The sequence below is a fragment of the Pseudorca crassidens genome, chromosome 19 (assembly GCF_039906515.1).
Source record: "Pseudorca crassidens isolate mPseCra1 chromosome 19, mPseCra1.hap1, whole genome shotgun sequence".
In the NCBI taxonomy this organism is placed as follows: domain Eukaryota; kingdom Metazoa; phylum Chordata; class Mammalia; order Artiodactyla; family Delphinidae; genus Pseudorca; species Pseudorca crassidens.
The window spans coordinates 23,582,259-23,606,379 of NC_090314.1; the positions used below are offsets into that span (position 1 = coordinate 23,582,259).

General features: G+C 58.2%; 1 protein-coding gene, 4 non-coding genes and 1 pseudogene across 7 annotated transcripts; 4 read left to right on the forward strand and 2 right to left on the reverse strand.

The window, feature by feature from the left end:
* Window positions 1-439: 439 nt before the first annotated feature.
* LOC137212583 (glutathione-specific gamma-glutamylcyclotransferase 1-like) lies at window positions 440-9,869 on the reverse strand (annotated as a pseudogene).
* Window positions 8,197-14,067, reverse strand: LOC137211630 (transmembrane protein 102-like). Of its 3 annotated transcripts, none has more exons than XR_010937166.1 (3): window positions 13,389-13,759; window positions 10,943-13,287; window positions 8,197-10,666 (listed from the first exon to the last, which is right to left on the reverse strand). XR_010937166.1 is itself a non-coding variant. In XM_067714189.1 (3 exons), the coding sequence occupies exons 2-3, from the start codon at window positions 13,600-13,602 to the stop codon at window positions 11,972-11,974; spliced, it is 1,530 nt and encodes a 509-aa protein (XP_067570290.1). In that variant the 5' UTR covers window positions 13,603-13,745; window positions 13,941-14,067; the 3' UTR covers window positions 8,197-11,971. The 3 variants fall into 3 exon arrangements, 2 of the variants coding, with proteins under 2 accessions (XP_067570290.1, XP_067570291.1); XM_067714189.1 differs by adding an exon at window positions 13,941-14,067 and having other exon boundaries at window positions 8,197-13,287; window positions 13,389-13,745; XM_067714190.1 differs by adding an exon at window positions 13,941-14,059 and having other exon boundaries at window positions 8,197-13,287; window positions 13,389-13,772.
* A 2,593-nt stretch (window positions 14,068-16,660) lies between these two features.
* LOC137213789 (5S ribosomal RNA) lies at window positions 16,661-16,779 on the forward strand. The gene has a single exon (XR_010938410.1). It is a non-coding gene; the product is annotated as a 5S ribosomal RNA (ribosomal RNA).
* A 937-nt stretch (window positions 16,780-17,716) lies between these two features.
* On the forward strand, window positions 17,717-17,835 carry LOC137213800 (5S ribosomal RNA). Its single transcript, XR_010938422.1, has one exon. It is a non-coding gene; the product is annotated as a 5S ribosomal RNA (ribosomal RNA).
* Window positions 17,836-20,535: 2,700 nt separating this feature from the next.
* On the forward strand, window positions 20,536-20,654 carry LOC137213812 (5S ribosomal RNA). The gene has a single exon (XR_010938433.1). It is a non-coding gene; the product is annotated as a 5S ribosomal RNA (ribosomal RNA).
* Window positions 20,655-21,591: 937 nt separating this feature from the next.
* On the forward strand, window positions 21,592-21,710 carry LOC137213825 (5S ribosomal RNA). The gene has a single exon (XR_010938445.1). It is a non-coding gene; the product is annotated as a 5S ribosomal RNA (ribosomal RNA).
* The last annotated feature ends 2,411 nt before the right edge of the window (window positions 21,711-24,121 follow it).

The following is a 24,121-nucleotide window of genomic DNA, read 5'->3' on the forward strand; positions in this document are numbered from 1 at the left end:
TCAGTGTTCATTGTTTATGTTGTTATGATTATATATACTCCTCATAGCTGAGCTATATAGTGTGATTATTTTTTTCTCCATAAAATTTTTATAAGTAATTAGATATTTACACATTAATACCTGTCTTTTTGTTTAATTTTTTTTTTTTAATGAGATCAGCTTATGGATTATAGTATGGGACAGACTGGGAAGGTGCCAGGACCTATAGTGATGAGCTTCCGAGGAATAGACCAACAAACAGACAGGAGTAGCCCAGACAGACAGACAGACAGAAGGACAGGGAAACAAAGCCAAATGGGTAAGAGGCCTAGGCCCAGCCTCAGCAGCTGTGTCTGGCCTCCAGATCCAGCTCTGCCCTGGGGACCTGGGGGAAGAGCACGGCTGGCAGGGGCCTCAGTTCTTGTAGGGCCCCCTCTCCTCACTCCCTCCTACTCCCTCACCAGCAGGCTGGGACCTTTGACGGGTGTTATTTCTGGGGCTAGGGAATGGTTGATCTGGAGTCAGGGGCAGAGGGTCAAGGCTCTTGGAGGCTCCCTGGGGAGGTGGAGGCCTGGGTAGTATGGGGATAGCAGCAGCACTGGGGGGATTCTGATCAGGCAACAGGTGCCTGGGGTGGGGCACTGCTCAGCAGGGTCCCTATATCTAGGGCAGGCCCCCCACCCTGCCCACCACACCAACATGGTGCAATAAATAGAGTTTCAAGTAGTAAGTCAGTGTCAGGTAGGAGATCTGGGGGCTGGCAGACAGGCAGGGGCTTGAGAGAGGCCCCAGTCGGCCCACCAAGTGTTCTCAGTGGGCTCCAGCTATATCAAGTCTGTCTGTGTGCACTGGAGTAGGGACCTGGCCCCTGTGTCCACGTAGCGGCTCAGCCCCTCAGACCAGTGCCAAAGCCTGCTCAGTGGGGCAGAAGCAGGGCAGCATGGTGCCTACAGCATCCACGATGGCTGCCAGGTGCTCGTCCTGTGCCTGGGGCCCACAGAGCTGCCTGAAGTCTGCCAGGCGCAGCAAGTACTCAAGACTGTGGCCAGAGAAGCCTCAGCAGGCCAGGATCTGCATAGCGATGGCCCCCTCAGGCGCAGGGCCCAGGTAACCAGGGTTCTGCGGGGTGGCCACGTAGGCCAGTGCCTTGAGTGGTTGGTCAGGGGCATCTTGAGGGCAGAAGGTGACCTCCTTGGTATCATAGCTTCCAAGCACTGCCTCCCACACGTTCAGGTACTTCAGGGCCTCATTGACCTGCTCACCTTGCACCTGGTACGCCACACCCCAAGTGCAGCCCTCACGATCTTCAGGGAGGGTCACCACACGACCAGGCATCTTGTCGCTGCCCTGATGGAAGATGTCTCCCTGTCAGAGGCGGCCGCTGTAGCGGTTCACGAAGCCCACACGGCTGTCGCTGTAGGCGAAGTCAGGCCTCCACACCAGGGAGCCGTACCCGGAAATCCACAGCGCTTGGGGGCCGCCGTCGTCCTGGGGGTGGGGTGTTCTGGGCTGCCAACTCCTGCTTCATGGTGCCAGCCACAGGACGGGCCCGGGCCGCCTCCAGGGCTGGTCTCTGGTGTGGGCACGGCAGGACCGACAGACGTACCCACCTGGCCTGGCACTGCTTGGCCGCTCCTGTTTGTTTAATTTTTTGTGTAACTGTAATTCATTCCCAAATTGCAGTGAGATCAGACCCTTCAAGATAGTCTTAATCGGTTTCACTTTCTTATAGTCTCCTTTTGGAGTCTTTTGACTGTGTCAGTCTGAACTGACTTCCTTCAACACCTGGAACTGTCATCCTGGGATCTCCCTTCATAATAGCCCTGAGGATTCATTCCCTTCGCCTGTCTGGTATGTTGGGTCTCCTATTGTATTTTTCTTTCCTTGGTTTACTCCTTCATTTTGATGAAAAACATCCTCTAGTAGCTTCCTAAGAATAAGTATGTAGAGAATAAAGTTTTTGAGACTTCACATGTTTTAAAATGTCTTTTTTATCTTCACACTTGTCTGATGGTTTCTGTATATCATTCTCGGTTAGGAAAATAATTTGCTTCCTAGTCTGAAGCCATTCTGATTGTTGATCCTTTTCTGTGCCGTGTTCTTTCTCAGTGAAAGCTTGTACAATCCTTTCTTTATCCTCCATGTTCTGAAGTTTCACAGTGATGTGCCTTGGTGTGTGTGTCTCTTTCACCCATTTTACTAGGTACTTTTTGGGCTCTTTCAATGTAGAAACTTGTATCCTTCAGTTCTGGGAGTTTTTCTTTTTTATACATTTCCCTCCATTTTCTCTGTCTCTCTTATTGGAAGTCTTGCTATTTGAATGTTGACCCTCCTGGACCGATCTCCCTTTTTTTGGTCCTATTTTCCATCTCTTTCTCCTTTTGCTCTACTTTCTAAAAACATTTTATGAAAAATTTTTAACTCTACAAAAGTAAGCAAAGTAGTGTAATGAGTCCCTGTGTGCCCATCATTTGGCTTCAATAATTATCAACCCATAGTTAATATTGTTTCATCTATACCCCTGTCCACAGCATATTGTTTTGACGTGAATCTTAGACATTTATTTCATATGTAAATATTTCAATATATATGTTTAAAACAGATGGTGTCTTATTAAAAACATAACCACAATAACTGTGCACATTAAAAAATTAACAAGAATTTGTTAACATCAAATACCCAGTCAGTTCTCAAGTTTTCAATTATCTCCATATCTTAAACTTTTTTGTTTGTTTTTATTATTACTGTTTGTTTGAATCAGTAAAGTGCACATATTATGATGGGTTGATATCTCATAAGGTTTCTTAGCTACACTGTTCAGTATGATAGCCACTAGCCACTTATGGCTATATAAATTGAAATTAATTAAAATAAAATAAAAAATTCATTTCCTCAGTTGCATCAGCCACATTTCAAATGTTCGCATGGCTGGTGGTTACTAGATTGGGCAGTGCAGAAGTAGAACATTTCCATCATTACAGAAAGTTCTGTTGGACAGTGCTGATCTATGGCCACCCTCTCTTTTTCTTTTATGTTTGGTTTTCAGCAGCTTGACTGTTATGGACCTAGGTGTTTTCATTGTATTTATCTGGCTTCGGGTTCACTGAGCTTGGATCTGTAAATTGATAGTTTCTGCCAAATTTGGGAAATTTTTTTTCCATTATTTCTTTAAATTTTTTTCTGCCTCAGCATCTCTATTCCCTCCTTTCAGACCTCCACTTACACATACGTGTAAGCACTCGATATTGTCCCTGAGATCACTAAGGGTGGTTTTTAGTTGTTATTGTTTTCTTCCTTTCTGTTCTTCAGATGGGGTGATTCCTGTTGATCTGTCTTCAAGTATACAGACTCTCCTTTTATAGGCTACAGTGTTCTGTTACATCCATTCAGTATAACTTTCATTTCAGATATTGTACTTTTCGGGACTTCCCTGGCAGTCCAGTGGTTAAGACTCTGCACTTCCACTGCAGGGGGCACAGGTTCAGGCCCTGGTCTGGGAACTAAGATCCCACAGGCCGCACGGCACGGCCAAAAAAAAAAAAAAAAAATACAAACAGCAACAGATACTGTACTTTTCAGTTCTAGGACTTCCATTTGGTTCTTTGTTAAAATTCCCCATCTGTTCACTCAGGAGTGCAACTGAAGAACCCTGTTTCACAGCCTACTCTTCCTTTATTCAACTTCCACCCTTTGGCCATCCCTTGGGCCTAAGGATATGCTTACTGACCCTCAGGAAAAGTGACCAGTAGAAGTATTTCAAGAAGGCCCTGGAAACAGTGTTAGGGCTTTTTAGCCAGGAAATTCTATGTGTTCTACCTGGGCATGTCTCTTTGGCCGTGTGGATTCTTCTATACAGGGGTTCGGAGGAGGCCAGAGGAAGATCAGAGTATGGTCCTCTAAACCATGAGGGCCAGGTTAGGAGCTCCAGTTACCCATCACCGAGGGTAGCTGGAATCCTCTATGTCAGTACTTTCATGTCTTTCTTTAGGGGCTGGCTTAATTTTTCAAAAAATTATCCTTGCCTCTCCTGTTTAGAATATAAAGAGTTTCTAGCAGCCTCCTGGGAGCTAAATTGGGAAAGAGGGCTGGAGAGTCTCAGCATTCAGTATATGCATAAATTCACTTCCTTCACCACCCCTCAGCCATGCCTGGCATCCCCTTCAAAGTGCCATCTATCTTACTATTTTATTTATTTTATTTTTTATATATTTATTTATTTTTGGCTGCATTGGGTCTTTGTTGCTGCGCACAGGCTTTCTCTAGTTGTGGCGAGCGGGGGCTACTCTTTGTTGGGGTGCACTAGCTTCTCATTGCGGTGGCTTCTCTTGTGGAGCACAGGCTCTAGGCGCACAGGCTTCAGTAGTTGTGGCACGTGGGCTCAGTAGTTGTGGCGCACGGGCTTAGTTGCTCCGTGGCATGTGGGATCTTCCCAGACCAGGGCTCAAACCTGTGTCCCCTGCGTTGGCAGGCGGATTCTTAACCACTGCACCACCAGGGAAGTCCCAAAGTGCCATCTAATTTTCTCTGAAAGAATCAATCTTTCAGTTTTATTGAGGGGCTGAGGTAGCTTAGAATGGTGGGGGGATCTAGGGCTGTAACAGTTTCTTGATCCTCTTTCTTTTAACATCCCCTCCCCCCATTTCCCCTCCATACAGTTCCAGAGGCGCTACCAGTCCTAAGCCTTTGAGAATTCTGTGGTATTTTTGCTAACACCATTTGTTTCACAGTTACTGAGATTTTGTTGCTGTTTTATTTTCTCTTCCCCATCTTTATGAATTTATACCTTTAAATTTTTTCCCTTTATTATGGCAGAATTTCTTCCAAGAGAAAGAAAATTTAAATGTGATTTTCAGTCTACTATCTTTACCTGAAAGCCTGATGGCCCCTTCATAAAAATTCTTCTTTCCTTCTATACTACTTTATGGTTAGAGGTTAACCTATGGATAAAGAATTGGTCCTTTAGTGTATATGGTTTTTATTATCTATCTTTGTATCCCCTTTATACCCCACATAAGTGTAGTTTAATAAGAGGATGGATATTAATTAGGGAAAAGCCATAATGTCTTGGTTTTTTCTTTAAATGTCTCTTCTAAAACAAGGCATTCATCTAAATACTAAATACTTCTAAATACTTCTAAAACAAGTATTCATCAACTGTGTTCATTTAACCTTTGAATGATTAGGGCAGGAAGTGCTGAGGATGCTAGCTGCAAAGGACACAGTCTTACAATCCCATTTATTCATATCTTTAAGATCTTTGTCAGCCAAAAGGGTTTTCTTGTTTGTTTTCTTTGGCTGCATCGGGTCTTAGTTGCGGCACCCGGGCGCTAGAGTGCGGGCTTAGTTGCCCCACAGCATGTGGGATCTTAGTTCCCTGACCACGGATCAAACCCGCATCCCCTGCATTGGAAGGCGGATTCTTAACCACTGGACCATCAGGGAAGTCCCCAAAAGTTTTTTGTTTTTTGTTTTTTGGGTTTTTTTGCCAGTGTATGACCCTGAGAAAAGTGTGTCCCTTGCTACTCCTATATTGCAGTGAGACAATATTCCTGTGAGACAATCAGTTGCAGATGGTGTCTGTCCCTAATATTTCATGTCTTCCATATGTCTGTTCACACTCAGAAAGCCCACAGCTGTAGCTATTGTACCAGAAAAACTGGTAAATGCTTCCAAACGGGAAGACCTTTTCAGCAGCTTCCATCAAAGGAAGCAAACCAGCTTGGCATTTACTGACTTTTCTTGACTGTTGTGCAAGCCAAACAACCTCAATATTAAAGCCTCCTTTGGTCTTCCGGGATCCACAGTTGAGGACAGTGCACTCTGATTGCTTTTATGGAACCACATGCTGCTTGAATAGACGTTGAGTCCTTGAGGTGGTGGATCTTAGGAGAACTATAAGAGATTCCCAGGTCACAGATAGATCCAATGCTGAAAATAACCCCTGTAGACAGGACAGAATCTGAAATATTCCATTAGCAGTATGTAGGTAATGGTTATGAAAGATCTTGGTTATGAAAGATGAAAATATTTTACCACCAAAGAAAAAATTGTTTTTTTCTGATTGCTGCTTCAAATTTGATATATTTTTCATGTCACATCAGGACTATAAATGTTTCTTTTAATCTCATCTGAGAAATAGGGTATCCTATATACTAGATGTTCCTTTTTCACTAGGTTGGCCTTAGTAAGAACCCTCTTTATCCTTTTTGTCTGGATAATCAAGATTCTGCTAGACAGTATCTTTTGTCTTTCTATAACCAGAACTCAACTACTGGCTTCTGGGACTCTCTTTTAGGATATGTTTGTTTTTTAATTTTTATTTATTTATTTTGGCTGCGTTGGGTCTTCGTTGCTGCACGTGGGCTTTCTCTAGTTGTGGTGAGCGGGGGCTACTCTTCGTTGTAATGCACAGGTTTCTCCTTGCGGTGGCTTCTCTTTGTTGTGGAGCGTGGGCTCTAGGCGCACGGGCTTCAGTAGTTGCGGCATGCAGACTCAGTAGTTGTGGCTTGCAGGCTCTAGAGCACAGTAGTTGCTCCTCAGCATGTGGGATCTTCCTGGACCAGGGATTGAACCTGTGTCCCCTGCGTTGGCAGGCGGATTGTTTTTCACTGCGCCAGCAGGGAAGTCCCAGGAATATGTTTAATAGCGACAGCCCTGCTTGAATAACCACACATAAGCAGTAGATAAGAATTCTGTATTCTGAGGGACTTCCCTGGTAGTCCAGTGGTTAAGACTCTGTGCTTTCACAGCAGGGGCTGCGGGTTCGAAGCCTGGTCGGGGAACTAAGGTTCCACATGCTGTGTCGCTCTGTCTCAGCAGAGGGCCACGCTGCTCCGCCTTCCCCGGGGGAATCTGCACAAACCTTGAACTTTTCCGGGGTTCAGAGTCTCCGATGTCTCTTCTTCCCCGCCGCCCCCGCCCTGCCCCCGGATGCCCGATGTCTCGGTGCAGCCGGGCATCTGCTCCCTCTCTGGCTCGCGCTCTCTCGGAGTCAGTTTGGGTGAGCGGAGCACCGCGCCTGCCTGGGCTGCAGGCGGCAAGTCCCCGGCGCCACGCCAGGGGCCGGGGCACCGCGCGCCCGCGCAGCCCGCGGTCGGGGAGGCGGAAGCTGGTGCCTACGGGGCCGAGTGGAGAGGAGGTGCCAGCAGTGCAGCCGGCTCCCCATGGACGAGTGTGAGGGGAGAAGAAGAATCAAGGAGCAAAAAGGAAGAGGAGGTGTGGGGAGCCACAGTTGAACGGAGCCGCCACCGCCGCTGCCTCCTCGACTATCACGCCGGCTGCTCCGCCGTAAATGACGGCGGAGAGAAACACACACACACTCGCTCGCCCGCCCTCCTTCCTCGTCCGTCCGGGATTCAGCGCCCACCCCGGCAGTAGCGGGCGCGGAGCCTGGCGGGCTCGCTCCCTTCCCCGCCCCTCCCCGATTCCCCGTGGTCACGTGGCCCCGGAGCGCGCGGCCCACGATTCGCGCGCCACGGAGACGCCCCCCAACTCCTGCCTCGCGCCCCAGCTTCCCCTCCCCTGTCCACGTGTCCATTACGCATCCCCAGCCTGGGAGCGCGCGCGTCTCCTTAATGAGACTTGGGCAAGGGCCGACCTCACGATTCCGCTAACCCCTGTTTCATGTTTTATTTTTCCTCCCCAGAGCAGGCTAGCGCTGGGGCCCCAGTGGGGCCGGCCGGCTGCGGCGGCCACATTCCCTCCCCGACCCCGGAAGACGCCACCGCAGCCACTGTTGTCCCTTTTCAAAGGATGCTCTCTCCTCGCTGGTGGCCAGAGGTGTTTTACAGCCTCTCGGACAGAGGCGCGCATAGAGGGTACCCTATCCCCACCCCAGAGTGTGCGTGGGGCTCTTCGGAGCCCTGGGTGGGAATCAGCCGAGCTGTCGCGCCCAGCCCCTCTCGGGCCGCGCCGGAGCTCGCCGGCTCAGCTCCGTTTGGGGATGGGTCCGGGACGCACGCAGCTCCTGGAAAATCTGTCCGCTGCTGGGGGTGGAGGGACACGAAGAGGAAGGGACATGCCTTCCTACAAGTTGTTTTGCCAGCCTTTAAAGGGACATGGGGGTGGGGGTGGGGAACCGTCCTCTTGCACACTCACCCAGGCACCTGCCGAGGGGCAGGGGTGGGGGGTGGCGTTCTTTCCCACCGTCAGGCCCGTTCCATTCGAGCGCAACCCAGATCAGACCAGACGAGTCAACCGTCCACTGTCAGCCAGGCATTGGATCAATAGAAATGATTTTATAGCATCATTGGGTATCACGCCCCAACCCCCAAGGACCGGCTCTCAATCCCACTCTACTCTGGAGGAAGAGGGTCTTCAATCCTATGGACATAGCTCGTATGCCGGGGGTGTGTGTGTGGATCTTCAGGGTCACCCCCCCCCGCCCCCCATATCTCTTCACTCAACCAGAGTGTGGGAAGAGGTAGGTCAGAGCAAGGCCAGCTGGGGCGCTTCGTCTCTGTCCCTCATCTACCTGTCTCAGTGCTAGAACTCTCGACACTGAGTTTCCTTTTCATCTAGAAAAGTGACATTTTCTTTTTGGAAAATGGGCTTGGAGCCTTCCCGGAAGCCTCCCTCCTCCCCGGCTGCTGGCTCTTGCCGCCTCAGCTTGGCACGGGGGCTTGCGGAGAGCGGCTCTCGTCCCTCCCCATAGCCCACGTCTGTCTGGAGCTCGGAGGTGCAGTGTGGGGAGGGCTGGCCGGGCTTTTGGCGGCCCTGGAGATGGAAGGTGCTGGAGTCGTCAAGGAAGATGATTCTCATTAGGCCCCTAATGCCTGATGGCAACTAGCGTCACCCAAGGGCTTATTCACCATCCCACTGAGAGGCGAGCCAGCCTCTGTGTGGGAGAAAGGGGGAAAGAAACCACCTCCTGAGACTGGCCTGGGGTGGGGGTGGGGGTCCAGGAGGAGGAGGACGAAAGCAGGGAGGTCTCCTACCTCTGCCCACCTCCCCACAAGGAAGGGGCACGGGGCTTGTAAAGAGTAAGTCCAGAGGACAGACACAAGTTTGCTTTTCTGAGTTGAGGACCCACTGCTCCGGTGATGTGGGTCAGCGATTTCAGTCCACTCTCCCAGCTTCCTCTGCAGACTGGGCACAGTGTTCCGGTTCTTCTCTCTAGCCCTGCTCCCGTAACCCAGAGCCCTTAGATAATAGGAATCCAATTTCCCTCTGCCCACTCAGTTTCCCCTTCCTCCCTCCCTCTCTTCCCTCTCCCTCCCTTTCACAATATGATGAATATTTCTGGTACCACAGCCACTGCTCACAACGGTGAGCAAGACGGACGTAGCCTGTCCTCGTGGAACTTCCATTCTAGAGGGGAAGACAGACACTAAGCTTGTGACTGATTACAAGCTGTGATAAGTATGTGGCATAAAAATGCAAGCATTTTTGCTCATCTTATGGAGAAGACTGAGACCCAGAGTCAGGAAGGGTTGGGGGTCGGGGGCAGCCTGCTATCATTAGGTAATATGTAATTTCAGCCTCAGATTCTTCTGGTACCTTCTATGTGGATCCACCTTCATGGACCCTAGAACAACCCCAGCCTTCTGCCAGGCAGCCGGGCAGAAGTTGGGCCCATCAGGGACCCACACAAAAACTGCCTGACCTGCCACGACGGTGGACCTGGTGACATCTGCCCCTGTTTTTCAGGACCCCTGCCCACAGAAGAAGATAGGACAGGTCAATGTGGGCCTTCACTAAGGGGAGCTCACTGTTTGTGTGTGGGGGGGGGTGCACAGTCGCACCTTGGACAGCAGGATGAGGAGCTGCTTCTGGCAAAGGGACTTGGTGCTGCGGGGACACACGCGCCGCTGCGCCGACATGGGCCAGCTGTCCCCGGGCTCGTGGACCTCCCGCTTCTGCCGGATCAGGCTGCTGGCCAGTGCCGCCATGGCGCCCCGGGAGGAGACACCCCCAAACCGGCAGGCTCCCGGAGCGCGCTGGGCCACCCGGAGAAGCCCGCTAGCTCACCAGGACATGCTCTTGACTCTCCAGTCCGACTCGCCGCCTCACCCACGGGATCTGAGGATAAGCCCTAGACGACCCCCACCCCAGGCACCAGCTCCCACCCTTGGGCCTCGTGCTAGCTTCGCCAGACCCAGCAGCCTATGTACCTCTCAGTTGACCCCACCCTCGACCTTTGCCCCCCACAGAAAACTCCCCCTTCTCTGATCTCCAGTGTCCCTGTCCCCCACTAACACTATCCCAAAGCCAAGACCCTCAAATTTTCCAGGATGTGGTTCCAATATCCCCAGGCACCTTTCCACCCTATTTCCGGGCCCTGCACTCCTGCCAAAGCCACTCTTGTAATTTTAAGGGTGTGGGTCCTTAGCTTTGGGGATATTAGCTCACCCCACCCCTGCTGGGGTGCTGCCAGTGTCTAGGGAGAACCCAACCTTGGTGTCTTTTCCTTTGCCACCCACTAAGTGAAGGATCCCCCACTTTTTTTCACTGAAATCCCAAAACAATGTATGCCTTGGAATATCCAGACTGTCGCCAATCAGCAAGAAGAGGTTCCCAGACCCTGTCTCTGGACGATACCGCTTTTTACCAAGTCACCGCCGTTTCTAGTGGCACAGCGTTCCAGCTGCTGAGCCCCTTTCCTCACCTTGTTACCATCCACTCCTTTTGAAGTAACCTCCAAATCCGCCCTTCCTAGTGGTTACACCAGGTGGTTGTCTGGAGGGTCCTGTGTCACCTCGGAATAAGGAGCATAAGTTTTTGGCTCTTTTGTTTTTTTCTGGCAGCCCCTAATTTCCTCGGAGACAGCTGGTGCTGTTTAGATCCCACGCCCTCCAATCCAACCAGACCCCGAGAGAGGAGTGCACCCACGTTGTCACGGGTACCCAAATGTGAACAGACCCGCTATAAGTCAGAGCGCATCAGAGCTTTCTGCGACAGGGCTTCCTTGTCCTCCCCGGGACTGCCTATAGCGCCCCCCCTTCCTTCCCCGACACCTCTCAACCTGTCCTGTCTTGTCGATCCGGGGACGGCTGGCGCTGGCACCGGTTCCAGGCTCCTCCCTCCCTGTACCCCGCAAGCGGAGCTTCCACCCCACGCCCGTCTAGGCGTCCCGGACCCCAGGAAGAAGTGAGGGTGTCTCCGCAGAGCGCCCTGGTCTGGCGAATTGAGCGCTGGGCCTGGCGGCTGGACCAAGCGGAGCGGCGGCAGCGGTAGCGGCTGTGGGAAGCTGAGGCGGCGGCGGCGACAGCAGGTCACCCTCCTCCGAAAGCCGGCCCGGGGGTGGGGCAGGGGGCGGAGACGCCGGCAAAGAGCAAGAGGTAAAGCTAGGCGGGCGGAACCCCGGGGTTCCTTGGAGGCAGGGAGTGGCGACAGTCTTAGAGACAGGCGGAGCCGAGGCAAGGCCGCATGTCTCGCATGTCTCGGGGTTCAGAGGAGGAGGGACAAGGAGGCGACTCCACTGAATGGAACTCTGGATGGGGGGAGAGGTTGGGCTTAGATAGATGGAATGGCGGATGCCCCAAGAATGGAGAAAGGGACCCTACTGCCCGGGATGGAGGACAGAACTGGATGAGGAAGGTGGGGGGAATAACTGAAGAGATAGCGGTGGTGGTGAGGTCTAGCCTGGGGTGAAATCCGGCCTCCTTAATGTCTCTGCTTTTGTGTGAGACAAATTGGTCAGTCCCTGGTCTCCATACCTTTCTCCTTTACACGTTTTTTCAGCAAATATATTACGCCCATCCCTATTGACTCCTAAGAGAAAAGACCATAAGAACTAGCGGGAGGTGGATGCCAGGGGCTGCACCGGAGTGGGCGGGGTGCTGGCCACAGATTTGGCCAGAATGGAACGACCTGTGCCAGGGATGGGGCGGGAGGAGGGTGGGAGGAAGCGGAGGAACCGGCGAGGAGGCCTTCTAGAACGGGCTCTTCAGGCCCAAAGGGCTCAGCCTGTCTCCCAGGTGAGGGGAGAGCAGTCCCCTCCACATCCCGCTGGCCAGCAGAAGCACATTCCAGGTTAGTAGGAACAGCGTCTTTAATGGGCCCCGCCTCCCACGCCGGCTAAGCCTCCCCCCTTGCGTGCAGCCTTGGCCTCTTCCACAGCGGCCCGCAGGGCGCGGGCAGGGTCCCTGCGAAGCAGGGCCAACGCCCCGAGCAGCGAAGCGGCCCCGTCCCCCGCACGGAGCTTTTGGCCACTCAGAAAATAGTGGGGCAGCGTCCCGGCCTCGAGCACCCGGCCCAGTTCATCCAGCAGCCCGAGGCAGCAGGCGCCCGCATTCTCGGGTCGCGCCAAATAGAGCGCAGGCAGCCGCTCACACGCCCAGTAGAGCAACGTCCGCAGGAGGTAGGGCGCCGCGACCGTAGTCCCGGCCACCAGAGGGCGCAGCAGCGCCTGAGCCGCCGCGTGCGCTTGCAGCAGGGAAACGGGTATGCGCGTCTTGAGCGCCAGCTCTTGGCGGGCGAAGCAGAGCTGCGAGCCGGAGGCGTCCGGCCGCTCTGTGCCGCCGCCGCCGGGCACCAGGTAGAAGGAAGACGACTCCGAGGCCAGCGGGCCGGCCCACGAGTGGCTCCCAGGCTCCTGGGGCCAGCCGGCCACGGACACCACGGGGATCAAGTCGAAAAGCAGGAGGCGGCGCGGGGTCCCGGGCGTAGCCAGGAGGATAGGGGTGACCCCCGCGTGGCGGGCTGCCTGGACCAAGCGCGGGGCACCCGGAACCGGAAACAGGGACTCAGCGACCGCAGCCAGCGAAGCAAAGAACCAGGCAGCCACCTGGGCGGGGCACAATGTGGGCCATGCCTCCGGAGCCTCCAACGGCTGTGGCACTGGGCTAACGTCGGTTGCTTTGGTGACGTCACCATTCGTTTTTTTCAGTGGTGAGGGAAAGTCAACATCGGTTACGTCTTGTTGAGGCAACTCTGGCACTGAAACATTACTAGGTGAGTTTTCCAAAGACTCGTGTGCCTCAGGCTCAGTGACGTGTGGCTGGTCCACGGAGATTTGCGGATCCTTGGGAGTTTCTTTGTTTTGGGCTGGGTGGATCGAATCACGTCCTCCTGGGACTGAGGGTCCTAGGCAATCCTGCCATGCCTCCCGGACCGAGGTTCCGCGTACCTGATCTGGAAGGAAGAGCCATGTGTAACAGGATCCCACGTCCGGTTGCAGCTCCTGCCCAGTGCCATCTAGCGAAAGCACGGGCACCAGGAGTGTGAAGCCCGCGTCGTAGTGAGGTCCCCGAGCGTAGGGCCCTAGAGGCGCAGGTCCCAGATCCAGGGAGCCCTCGCGAATCCCGCAACGAAGCAGCAGGAGCTCTGCCTGAGGAGGAAAGCGAGGGTCCCGGCGGTGAACGAGACCTAAGGAAACAGAAGGGATCGTAAAGTCGTGATCCAGAGCCGGGGCGGGGTGAGGCGTAGCTGAGAGCTGCAAGTTCCCAAAGGCTGGCAGGGTTACTTACCTAGCAAAGAGAAAACAAAGTCCTTGCCCTGGAGGAGATCTGGTCCTGGCTTGGGAATTTCACTCCAGCTCGCCTGCACACCCAGCTCCTGGATCAGCTGGGTTAGTTCTTGCAGCTGCGCCCCAGAGCAGAAGTCCATGTCCGTGAGCGGCCGGGCTGGGGCTGGGGGCAGTGGGCCCCACCAGGGAGCACTCCTCCAGACCGCGGAAGCCATATGGCTCTATCGTTTGGGGGCTAGGAAATACACAGACGGGAGGAAGCCCAGACGGGCCGTTCCTTTTGCTGCGGAAAACTGGCCCCCGTTCTTTTCTCTTCCAGAGGCCAAGAGGGTTCCCAAGACAGAGTCCACCAATGGGTCTGCAGACGAAGGGCCCTAAATTTAGTCTTGAAAGAGAACAAATAAATACCTCCTCCGTCCTTGCCCTTTTCTCATATGCTGGTCCCCGCCCCCATGGAACGGTTCACCTGTCTCAGCAGGTAGAAAGTAGCTGTTTGGCCCCTCCTAAGGAATGCAATAGCCTCCTTCGCTGCCCCTTGACTACGTCCCCTTACCTCTTTTTCAGAAGAGGCTAGTGGTTTGCGGCTTCCCTCTTAGGGTTAGCTACAAAGGCTGGGAAGAGAATGGATAGGAAGATTCAACAGGTAACTTCTTCCTGCTGCCTGCAAGGCCACGCCCCTAAATTATAACCACGCTCCTTTCTGGAGACTGTCGGGATGGTTCCGGACCAGCCCGGCCTCCAGTCAGAGTTCAGTCACTCCTTTCTCTCTGCAGAGATCTCACGGCTGTCCTGGGAGTTGTAGTTTGTCTTCAAAGCTACCAGGGCGTTAGGGCCACGCCCCCACATCCTTTCCTGTTCCGTTGCAGTAGTGCCTGATGGAAGTTGTAGTTTCTGTGGAGATAAGCTATTCTGTGTCTTTATGGTAAACTATTCTGTGTCTTTATGATAAACTATTCTGTGTCTTTACAAGACCAGGTGAACCACACAAACACTCCTTGGGGTTAGAACAGAGGCCTAATAGGATGGATCTGAATAGCAAACAATAATGAGGGACATACACTAGGGCATGTGGAGAAATATGGGACTCTACATCTCACTTGGGGGTAGAGGAGCCCTGGTCATTTAAATCTAGAAGGGTTCTTGCATGCAATTATAACTTCATTTTAGAGATGAGACTGCAAGCCTAGAAAGGTTGCACATGACTTGTCCAAGGTCAGAGCTGAGCCAGAGAGGTGTTGGAAATGGGCTCTCCAGCTGGGACGTATCTCCTTGGAATCGGTGGTGGTAACATTAGACAAAAACACACCGGTAGTGTGCATGTAGTGACCCAGGGATGGACATCTGACTCAGGGAAGGGACATATTAGTGTTGCCCACCTCAGACACACAAGTGGTGGCAGGGAAAACGCTTTGGAATCTCGCAGCTTATGTGTGTATACAGAAGAGTTATCAGGACTGAAAATCAAGTCCAGAGGAAACTCCAGCTGGGCTAGCGCAGGGCAATGAAAAATTATCAGGGGAAGGAAATGGCTTTCAGCGACCAGTGCTATCATGGACACAGCTTAAGTCCAGGATGAAACTAGGAGCCAGAATAATAGGACAGAAAGATAGGACACCAGAGACACGCTCACAGATTAGACCAATGCATACTGGACCAGGATTTCTAACATTCCTTTTTCCCAGGGGTCTGTCTCCACAGTGAACTAGGCCTAAGTCCATGGGCAAGAAAATTAAGTGGAGACACCTCGAAAAATTTAGAGGCCTATGAAGGAGGGGACCCTCAGAATCCAGGGCTCAATTTGGGGAGCCTAAAACACAAGGATTCCTAGTCACTGACAAAGAGAGGTCTTCTCCTTCAGTAACCAAGAGCCCCAAACACAGCCCAGAACGGGGGAGGCAAGTTTCCATACATCTGGTCGTGACCCAAGAGACCAGATGAGGAAAACTGAAGCCTGGGCTCTTTCTCACAGTCTGGGGAAATCAGGCATTGGCTGTCCATCCCCACATCTTACCTCCTCCCCAGAGGGTGGCTTCTGAGCCACCCTAAAAAGAGCTAAGTTCTCTGGTCTCTGGGGGAGCTTTAAGATGCTGTGGGTGGGTGACAGGGAAAGGAAAATTGCTCTAAACTCTAAAGCACTGCTCTCCAATAGCATTTTCCATGACAATGCAAATGTTCTAAATCTGTGCCGTCCAATGCAGTAGCCGCTAGCTCCATGTGCCTACTGACACTTAGAAAGTCGTGGCACTGAGGAAAAGAATTTTTTTTTTTTTTGGCCAAGCCATGAAGCTTCCGGGGTCTGAGTTCCCCGACCAGGGTTTGAACCCCAGCCACAGCAGTGAAAGCGCCAAGTCCCAACAACTGGACCACCACGGAACAGAATTGGATGCCAGAGAAATTATGTTCCCTGAGGAAGAGAAATTTTTAACATTTTAACTTAATTTTAAAAACAATTAATTTTCCTTAATTTTTAATAATTTACATTCTAATAGGCATTTGGCTAGTGGCTACTGTAATTCACAATGCAGCTCTAGGGCCTTGTGGCTACCGCTCCCGGGGTGGCTGGCCCGGACCCAGACTCCGACGCGGGCCCAGTTGCCCTCTTTTCGGCCCGCGAGCCCCTCGACCTGAACCTGTCCTCCCCCACCGGCGCCCAGCCCCGGCGCCGCCACCGGTGTGTCCCTCCACAGCTCCCTCCGACAAGAGCCCCACCACCACCACGCCCCTCTGGCGTGTCACCGCGGCCGGGTGCGGGAGCGGGATCGAGGGCAGGGGCCGCTTCCCCGGGCCTGCCGGCCACCAGGGGCGGGGTCCTGAGCTCGGCGGGGGGTGTGGGGGCAAGGGTGGCCTTGCCGGGGCTGAGGGGCCGTGGCGACTCAATGGTGGCTCCCGGTGGCTTCGGGCCGGCTGCTGTCGGGCAGGAGGGCCGGCCCGGGCTGCGGCCGGGCTGCGCCTAGCGCCGCGTGGGCGGGCAGGGCCGATGCCCAAGGGACCGTGGGCCCCGGGCCCTGAAGCCTCCGGGGCCACGTCCCTGTGAGCGACGTGCGGGATCTTGGGCGGGGCGCCAAGCGCCGAAGGGTTTGCTGGGTCAGGGCCGCCCTGGGCTGGGAGGTGGTCGCCAAACCCTCCGCCGCCGCCCGATACCCGAGACCTCCGTTTCCCCTGCCTGGGCGGGCGAGGGGGCCCTGCCGGGGCGGGCTGGCCGCCAGGCTGGCGTTAAGGCGCCAGCGCCAGCGAAACTGGGCCTCAAGAGGCCGCCCGCGGCCCCCCGCCCCCGTCTACGGCCATACCACCCTGAACGCGCCCGATCTCGTCTGATCTCGGAAGCTAAGCAGGGTCGGGCCTGGTTAGTACTTGGATGGGAGACCGCCTGGGAATACCGGGTGCTGTAGGCTTTTTGCCTCCCGCTCCGCCCGCCTTCTCCTTTACTCGCCCGCGGCGGGGGCCGCCGGCTCCGCCCCCGCCGGGCCCCGCTGCAGGCCCCACCTCCTCAGGCCCCTCCCACCACGGCGCGCGCCGGCGGGGGCGCTCCCCGCCGGCCCGGCCGGCCAGGCGGCCAGAAGGCGGCCCTGGAAGGCAGCCGCACCCCAGACGCTCCCGGGGTGGCTGGCCCGGACCCAGACTCCGCCGCGGGCCCAGTGGCCGTCCTTTCGGCCCGCGAGCCCCTCGACCTGCACCTGGCCGCCCCCACCGGCGCCCAGCCCCGGCGCCGCCACCTGTGTGCCGGTGTGTCCCTCCACAGCTCCCTCCGACAAAAGCCCCGCCCCACCACCACCCCGCCCCTCTGGCGTGTCACCGCGGTTGGGTTCGGGAGCGGGATCGAGGGCAGGGGCCGCTTCCCCGGGCCTGCCGGCCACCAGGGGCGGGGTCCTGAGCTCGGCGGGGGTGTGGGGGCAAGGGTGGCCTTGCCGGGGCTGAGGGGCCGTGGCGACTCAATGGTGGCTCCCGGTGGCTTCGGGCCGGCTGCTGTCGGGCAGGAGGGCCGGCCCGGGCTGCGGCCGGGCTGCGCCTAGCGCCGCGTGGGCGGGCAGGGCCGATGCCCAAGGGACCGTGGGCCCCGGGCCCTGAAGCCTCCGGGGCCACGTCCCTGTGAGCGACGTGCGGGATCTTGGGCGGGGCGCCAAGCGCCGAAGGGTTTGCTGGGTCAGGGCCGCCCTGGGCTGGGAGGTGGTCGCCAAACCCTCCGCCGCCGCCCGATACCCGAGACCTCCGTTTCCCCTGCCTGGGCGGGCGAGGGGGCCCTGCCGGGGCGGGCTGGCCGCCAGGCTGGCGTTAAGGCGCCAACGCCAGCGAAACTGGGCCTCAAGAGGCCGCCCGCGGCCCCCCGCCCCCGTCTACGGCCATACCACCCTGAACGCGCCCGATCTCGTCTGATCTCGGAAGCTAAGCAGGGTCGGGCCTGGTTAGTACTTGGATGGGAGACCGCCTGGGAATACCGGGTGCTGTAGGCTTTTTGCCTCCCGCTCCGCCCGCCTTCTCCTTTACTCGCCCGCGGCGGGGGGGCCGCCGGCTCCGCCCCCGCCGAGCCCCGCTGCAGGCAGTAGGCAAGGTGGTTTACCTGCCCGAGCAGGAAGCTTGGGCGATGGCAGAAGTGGGAAGAAACTCTTGAGCACAGGTTCTTGGGATCCACGGAGCAGCGCATGCACATGCGATGGGTGCCTACACAGCTGGCTTGCTTGTCTGTGGGGAAAGGCGAGATGGGTCAGGGCCTGGGTTCCTGAGGGGCTGAGAATCAAGGCAGGGATAGAAGAAAGGGGACAGGCCCACATCCCCTGAACCCACGCCGGCGCCCACTCACCTTTGTGGAAAATACGATTGAAAAGTGCCCTCAAGAATCTCTTCAGATGCCTCCAGAGTTGAGGGAAGAAGGGGAGGGGGGAGGCCGGGAGCAGGGTGAGCCCTGAAATCCAACCCTTGTCCGGTCACACCCCAGCAGCCCTCCCACCTCAGCCCCTTCAAGACCCCAGGGCTCCCCCAACCGCGCTGCACAGATCCTGCCCTGACCATAGTCACCATGTTGATCCCCACGTTGAGCAAGATGAAGCTGACCGGGATCAGAAGAATTGAGTATCCTTGCTCCTGGCATTTCCTGGGGATGGGGCCAGTGAACGGCTCGGCTCGGTAGTAGTTTCGCTCACCCATGGCCGTTGGTCCCAGGACTGCCTGGGCCCTCTGCCCTCCAGTTTTAACTGGGAGCCAGACTGGGTCATAATGGGGCAGGTGGTGAGGTCACAGTGAGGGAGGGGGATGAAAAGGAGGGCCCAGAGTGGCATTCCCTGGTAACCAGGGTCAGGTAAGCTGAGCCTGGACAGTCAAACAGGGCCCGGTGGCCGGCATACATCCCCTCGAGCGGTCATTCATTCGCTCACCGCCCGCTGACTCACTTGTTCAAATGACACATTGCGTCTCTTGGCCCCTCTTGAGACTAGGAAGACCTTGGCCTCAGAGGCCTGCTGAAGGCCTGGCTGGAGTCCAGAGCCTCAGCCTTCTTCATGCCCTTCACTGGGCCTGGAGCTGGACCTGCCCAGATGTGGAACCTCCCAGTTTGGAAGCAACTTCTTGTATGAGGCTCTCTGTGGACAGGGACAGCTGAGACACAGAGGAGGTGCCCAGAGACCAGGGGTTTGGAGTCTGCAGCTGCAGATGTACTTAGTGCATGGTATAGGACCAGGAGGGGCCTGCTGGCACAACTGTGGCCACTAAACCAAAGGGACCCTCAGGCCAAGAAGGGGACACTGGCTTCTTATTGCAGGAAGCCAAGCGCAGGGACCCAGGCTGGCAGAAGGAGTGGCGCTTCCAAGCCACAGACCACCAATGTTTCCTGGACTCTGGCGCTCTTTATTCCTCTCTCCATGCCCTGCCGCCCCCTGCCCCTGCCCCCATTTGCTGCTGGTAAGTTCATTTTCCCAGTCTGGCTCCCGTGCAGAGAGGGCCTGGAGGCCGAGGTGGAAGGTAGCAGCGAGTTGGCCCACGCTTGGCCCTCCTGCGGTTGCCGCTTCAGCACCAGACTGTCATACACCTGGTAGTTGGCATTGCCTCCCGGGTTCCGGCTGAGTGGCATGAAGGTGGGCGGGGGTGGAGGGTGCTCGGTAGCCTGGACGTCGGGCAGGAGGTCAGAGGGGCGGAGGAGCAGCGCTGAGCTGGGAGCCGGGGCCCGCTGGTCCGAGGCCTCGGCCAGTACCGTGAGGGAGGCGGAGGTGGCCACAGGGCGCCGCAAGGGCAGGATCTCAGCCCATTCGGCCGCCGGGTGCCGCACCCCGTGGGGATCGCGGGAGTAATCCAAGTGTCCCGCGGAGGGATGCAGGCTGCGGTTGGACTCGCTGTGAGCACAGCTGGGGAGGCTACGTCTGTGGGCCGGTGGGGTGTCACGCTACCAGGCGTCGGGCCGGTAGACCCGAGGCACCAGAGCGGATGGAGGCTCAGAGCCCTCCAGACCCAGACTCCGCCGCGGGCCCAGTTGCCGTCCTTTCGGCCCGCGAGCCCCTCGACCTGCACCTGGCCGCCCCCACCGGCGCCCAGCCCCGGCGCCGCCACCTGTGTGCCGGTGTGTCCCTCCACAGCTCCCTCCGACAAAAGCCCCGCCCCACCACCACCCCGCCCCTCTGGCGTGTCACCGCGGTTGGGTGCGGGAGCGGGATCGAGGGCAGGGGCCGCTTCCCCGGGCCTGCCGGCCACCAGGGGCGGGGTCCTGAGCTCGGCGGGGGGTGTGGGGGCAAGGGTGGCCTTGCCGGGGCTGAGGGGCCGTGGCGACTCAATGGTGGCTCCCGGTGGCTTCGGGCCGGCTGCTGTCGGGCAGGAGGGCCGGCCCGGGCTGCGGCCGGGCTGCGCCTAGCGCCGCGTGGGCGGGCAGGGCCGATGCCCAAGGGACCGCGGGCCCCGGGCCCTGAAGCCTCCGGGGCCACGTCCCTGTGAGCGACGTGCGGGATCTTGGGCGGGGCGCCAAGCGCCGAAGGGTTTGCTGGGTCAGGGCCGCCCTGGGCTGGGAGGTGGTCGCCAAACCCTCCGCCGCCGCCCGATACCCGAGACCTCCGTTCCCCCTGCCTGGGCGGGCGAGGGGGCCCTGCCGGGGCGGGCCGGCCGCAAGGCTGGCGTTAAGGCGCCAGCGCCAGCGAAACTGGGCCTCAAGAGGCCGCCCGCGGCCCCCCGCCCCCGTCTACGGCCATACCACCCTGAACGCGCCCGATCTCGTCTGATCTCGGAAGCTAAGCAGGGTCGGGCCTGGTTAGTACTTGGATGGGAGACCGCCTGGGAATACCGGGTGCTGTAGGCTTTTTGCCTCCCGCTCCGCCCGCCTTCTCCTTTACTCGCCCGCGGCGGGGGCCGCCGGCTCCGCCCCCGCCGGGCCCCGCTGCAGGCCCCACCTCCTCAGGCCCCTCCCACCACGGCGCGCGCCGGCGGGGGCGCTCCCCGCCGGCCCGGCCGGCCAGGCGGCCAGAAGGCGGCCCTGGAAGGCAGCCGCACCCCAGACGCTCCCGGGGTGGCTGGCCCGGACCCAGACTCCGCCGCGGGCCCAGTGGCCGTCCTTTCGGCCCGCGAGCCCCTCGACCTGCACCTGGCCGCCCCCACCGGCGCCCAGCCCCGGCGCCGCCACCTGTGTGCCGGTGTGTCCCTCCACAGCTCCCTCCGACAAAAGCCCCGCCCCACCACCACCCCGCCCCTCTGGCGTGTCACCGCGGTTGGGTTCGGGAGCGGGATCGAGGGCAGGGGCCGCTTCCCCGGGCCTGCCGGCCACCAGGGGCGGGGTCCTGAGCTCGGCGGGGGTGTGGGGGCAAGGGTGGCCTTGCCGGGGCTGAGGGGCCGTGGCGACTCAATGGTGGCTCCCGGTGGCTTCGGGCCGGCTGCTGTCGGGCAGGAGGGCCGGCCCGGGCTGCGGCCGGGCTGCGCCTAGCGCCGCGTGGGCGGGCAGGGCCGATGCCCAAGGGACCGTGGGCCCCGGGCCCTGAAGCCTCCGGGGCCACGTCCCTGTGAGCGACGTGCGGGATCTTGGGCGGGGCGCCAAGCGCCGAAGGGTTTGCTGGGTCAGGGCCGCCCTGGGCTGGGAGGTGGTCGCCAAACCCTCCGCCGCCGCCCGATACCCGAGACCTCCGTTTCCCCTGCCTGGGCGGGCGAGGGGGCCCTGCCGGGGCGGGCTGGCCGCCAGGCTGGCGTTAAGGCGCCAACGCCAGCGAAACTGGGCCTCAAGAGGCCGCCCGCGGCCCCCCGCCCCCGTCTACGGCCATACCACCCTGAACGCGCCCGATCTCGTCTGATCTCGGAAGCTAAGCAGGGTCGGGCCTGGTTAGTACTTGGATGGGAGACCGCCTGGGAATACCGGGTGCTGTAGGCTTTTTGCCTCCCGCTCCGCCCGCCTTCTCCTTTACTCGCCCGCGGCGGGGGGGCCGCCGGCTCCGCCCCCGCCGAGCCCCGCTGCAGGCAGTAGGCAAGGTGGTTTACCTGCCCGAGCAGGAAGCTTGGGCGATGGCAGAAGTGGGAAGAAACTCTTGAGCACAGGTTCTTGGGATCCACGGAGCAGCGCATGCACATGCGATGGGTGCCTACACAGCTGGCTTGCTTGTCTGTGGGGAAAGGCGAGATGGGTCAGGGCCTGGGTTCCTGAGGGGCTGAGAATCAAGGCAGGGATAGAAGAAAGGGGACAGGCCCACATCCCCTGAACCCACGCCGGCGCCCACTCACCTTTGTGGAAAATACGATTGAAAAGTGCCCTCAAGAATCTCTTCAGATGCCTCCAGAGTTGAGGGAAGAAGGGGAGGGGGGAGGCCGGGAGCAGGGTGAGCCCTGAAATCCAACCCTTGTCCGGTCACACCCCAGCAGCCCTCCCACCTCAGCCCCTTCAAGACCCCAGGGCTCCCCCAACCGCGCTGCACAGATCCTGCCCTGACCATAGTCACCATGTTGATCCCCACGTTGAGCAAGATGAAGCTGACCGGGATCAGAAGAATTGAGTATCCTTGCTCCTGGCATTTCCTGGGGATGGGGCCAGTGAACGGCTCGGCTCGGTAGTAGTTTCGCTCACCCATGGCCGTTGGTCCCAGGACTGCCTGGGCCCTCTGCCCTCCAGTTTTAACTGGGAGCCAGACTGGGTCATAATGGGGCAGGTGGTGAGGTCACAGTGAGGGAGGGGGATGAAAAGGAGGGCCCAGAGTGGCATTCCCTGGTAACCAGGGTCAGGTAAGCTGAGCCTGGACAGTCAAACAGGGCCCGGTGGCCGGCATACATCCCCTCGAGCGGTCATTCATTCGCTCACCGCCCGCTGACTCACTTGTTCAAATGACACATTGCGTCTCTTGGCCCCTCTTGAGACTAGGAAGACCTTGGCCTCAGAGGCCTGCTGAAGGCCTGGCTGGAGTCCAGAGCCTCAGCCTTCTTCATGCCCTTCACTGGGCCTGGAGCTGGACCTGCCCAGATGTGGAACCTCCCAGTTTGGAAGCAACTTCTTGTATGAGGCTCTCTGTGGACAGGGACAGCTGAGACACAGAGGAGGTGCCCAGAGACCAGGGGTTTGGAGTCTGCAGCTGCAGATGTACTTAGTGCATGGTATAGGACCAGGAGGGGCCTGCTGGCAGAGCTGTGGCCACTAAACCAAAGGGACCCTCAGGCCAAGAAGGGGACACTGGCTTCTTATTGCAGGAAGCCAAGCGCAGGGACCCAGGCTGGCAGAAGGAGTGGCGCTTCCAAGCCACAGACCACCAATGTTTCCTGGACTCTGGCGCTCTTTATTCCTCTCTCCATGCCCTGCCGCCCCCTGCCCCTGCCCCCATTTGCTGCTGGTAAGTTCATTTTCCCAGTCTGGCTCCCGTGCAGAGAGGGCCTGGAGGCCGAGGTGGAAGGTAGCAGCGAGTTGGCCCACGCTTGGCCCTCCTGCGGTTGCCGCTTCAGCACCAGACTGTCATACACCTGGTAGTTGGCATTGCCTCCCGGGTTCCGGCTGAGTGGCATGAAGGTGGGCGGGGGTGGAGGGTGCTCGGTAGCCTGGACGTCGGGCAGGAGGTGAGAGGGGCGGAGGAGCAGCGCTGAGCTGGGAGCCGGGGCCCGCTGGTCCGAGGCCTCGGCCAGTACCGTGAGGGAGGCGGAGGTGGCCACAGGGCGCCGCCGCAAGGGCAGGATCTCAGCCCATTCGGCCGCCGGGTGCCGCACCTCGTGGGGATCGCGGGAGTAATCCAAGTGTCCCGCGGAGGGATGCAGGCTGCGGTTGGACTCGCTGTGAGCACAGCTGGGGAGGCTACGTCTGTGGGCCGGTGGGGTGTCACGCTACCAGGCGTCGGGCCGGTAGACCCGAGGCACCAGAGCGGATGGAGGCTCAGAGCCCTCCAGACCCAGACTCCGCCGCGGGCCCAGTTGCCGTCCTTTCGGCCCGCGAGCCCCTCGACCTGCACCTGGCCGCCCCCACCGGCGCCCAGCCCCGGCGCCGCCACCTGTGTGCCGGTGTGTCCCTCCACAGCTCCCTCCGACAAAAGCCCCGCCCCACCACCACCCCGCCCCTCTGGCGTGTCACCGCGGTTGGGTGCGGGAGCGGGATCGAGGGCAGGGGCCGCTTCCCCGGGCCTGCCGGCCACCAGGGGCGGGGTCCTGAGCTCGGCGGGGGGTGTGGGGGCAAGGGTGGCCTTGCCGGGGCTGAGGGGCCGTGGCGACTCAATGGTGGCTCCCGGTGGCTTCGGGCCGGCTGCTGTCGGGCAGGAGGGCCGGCCCGGGCTGCGGCCGGGCTGCGCCTAGCGCCGCGTGGGCGGGCAGGGCCGATGC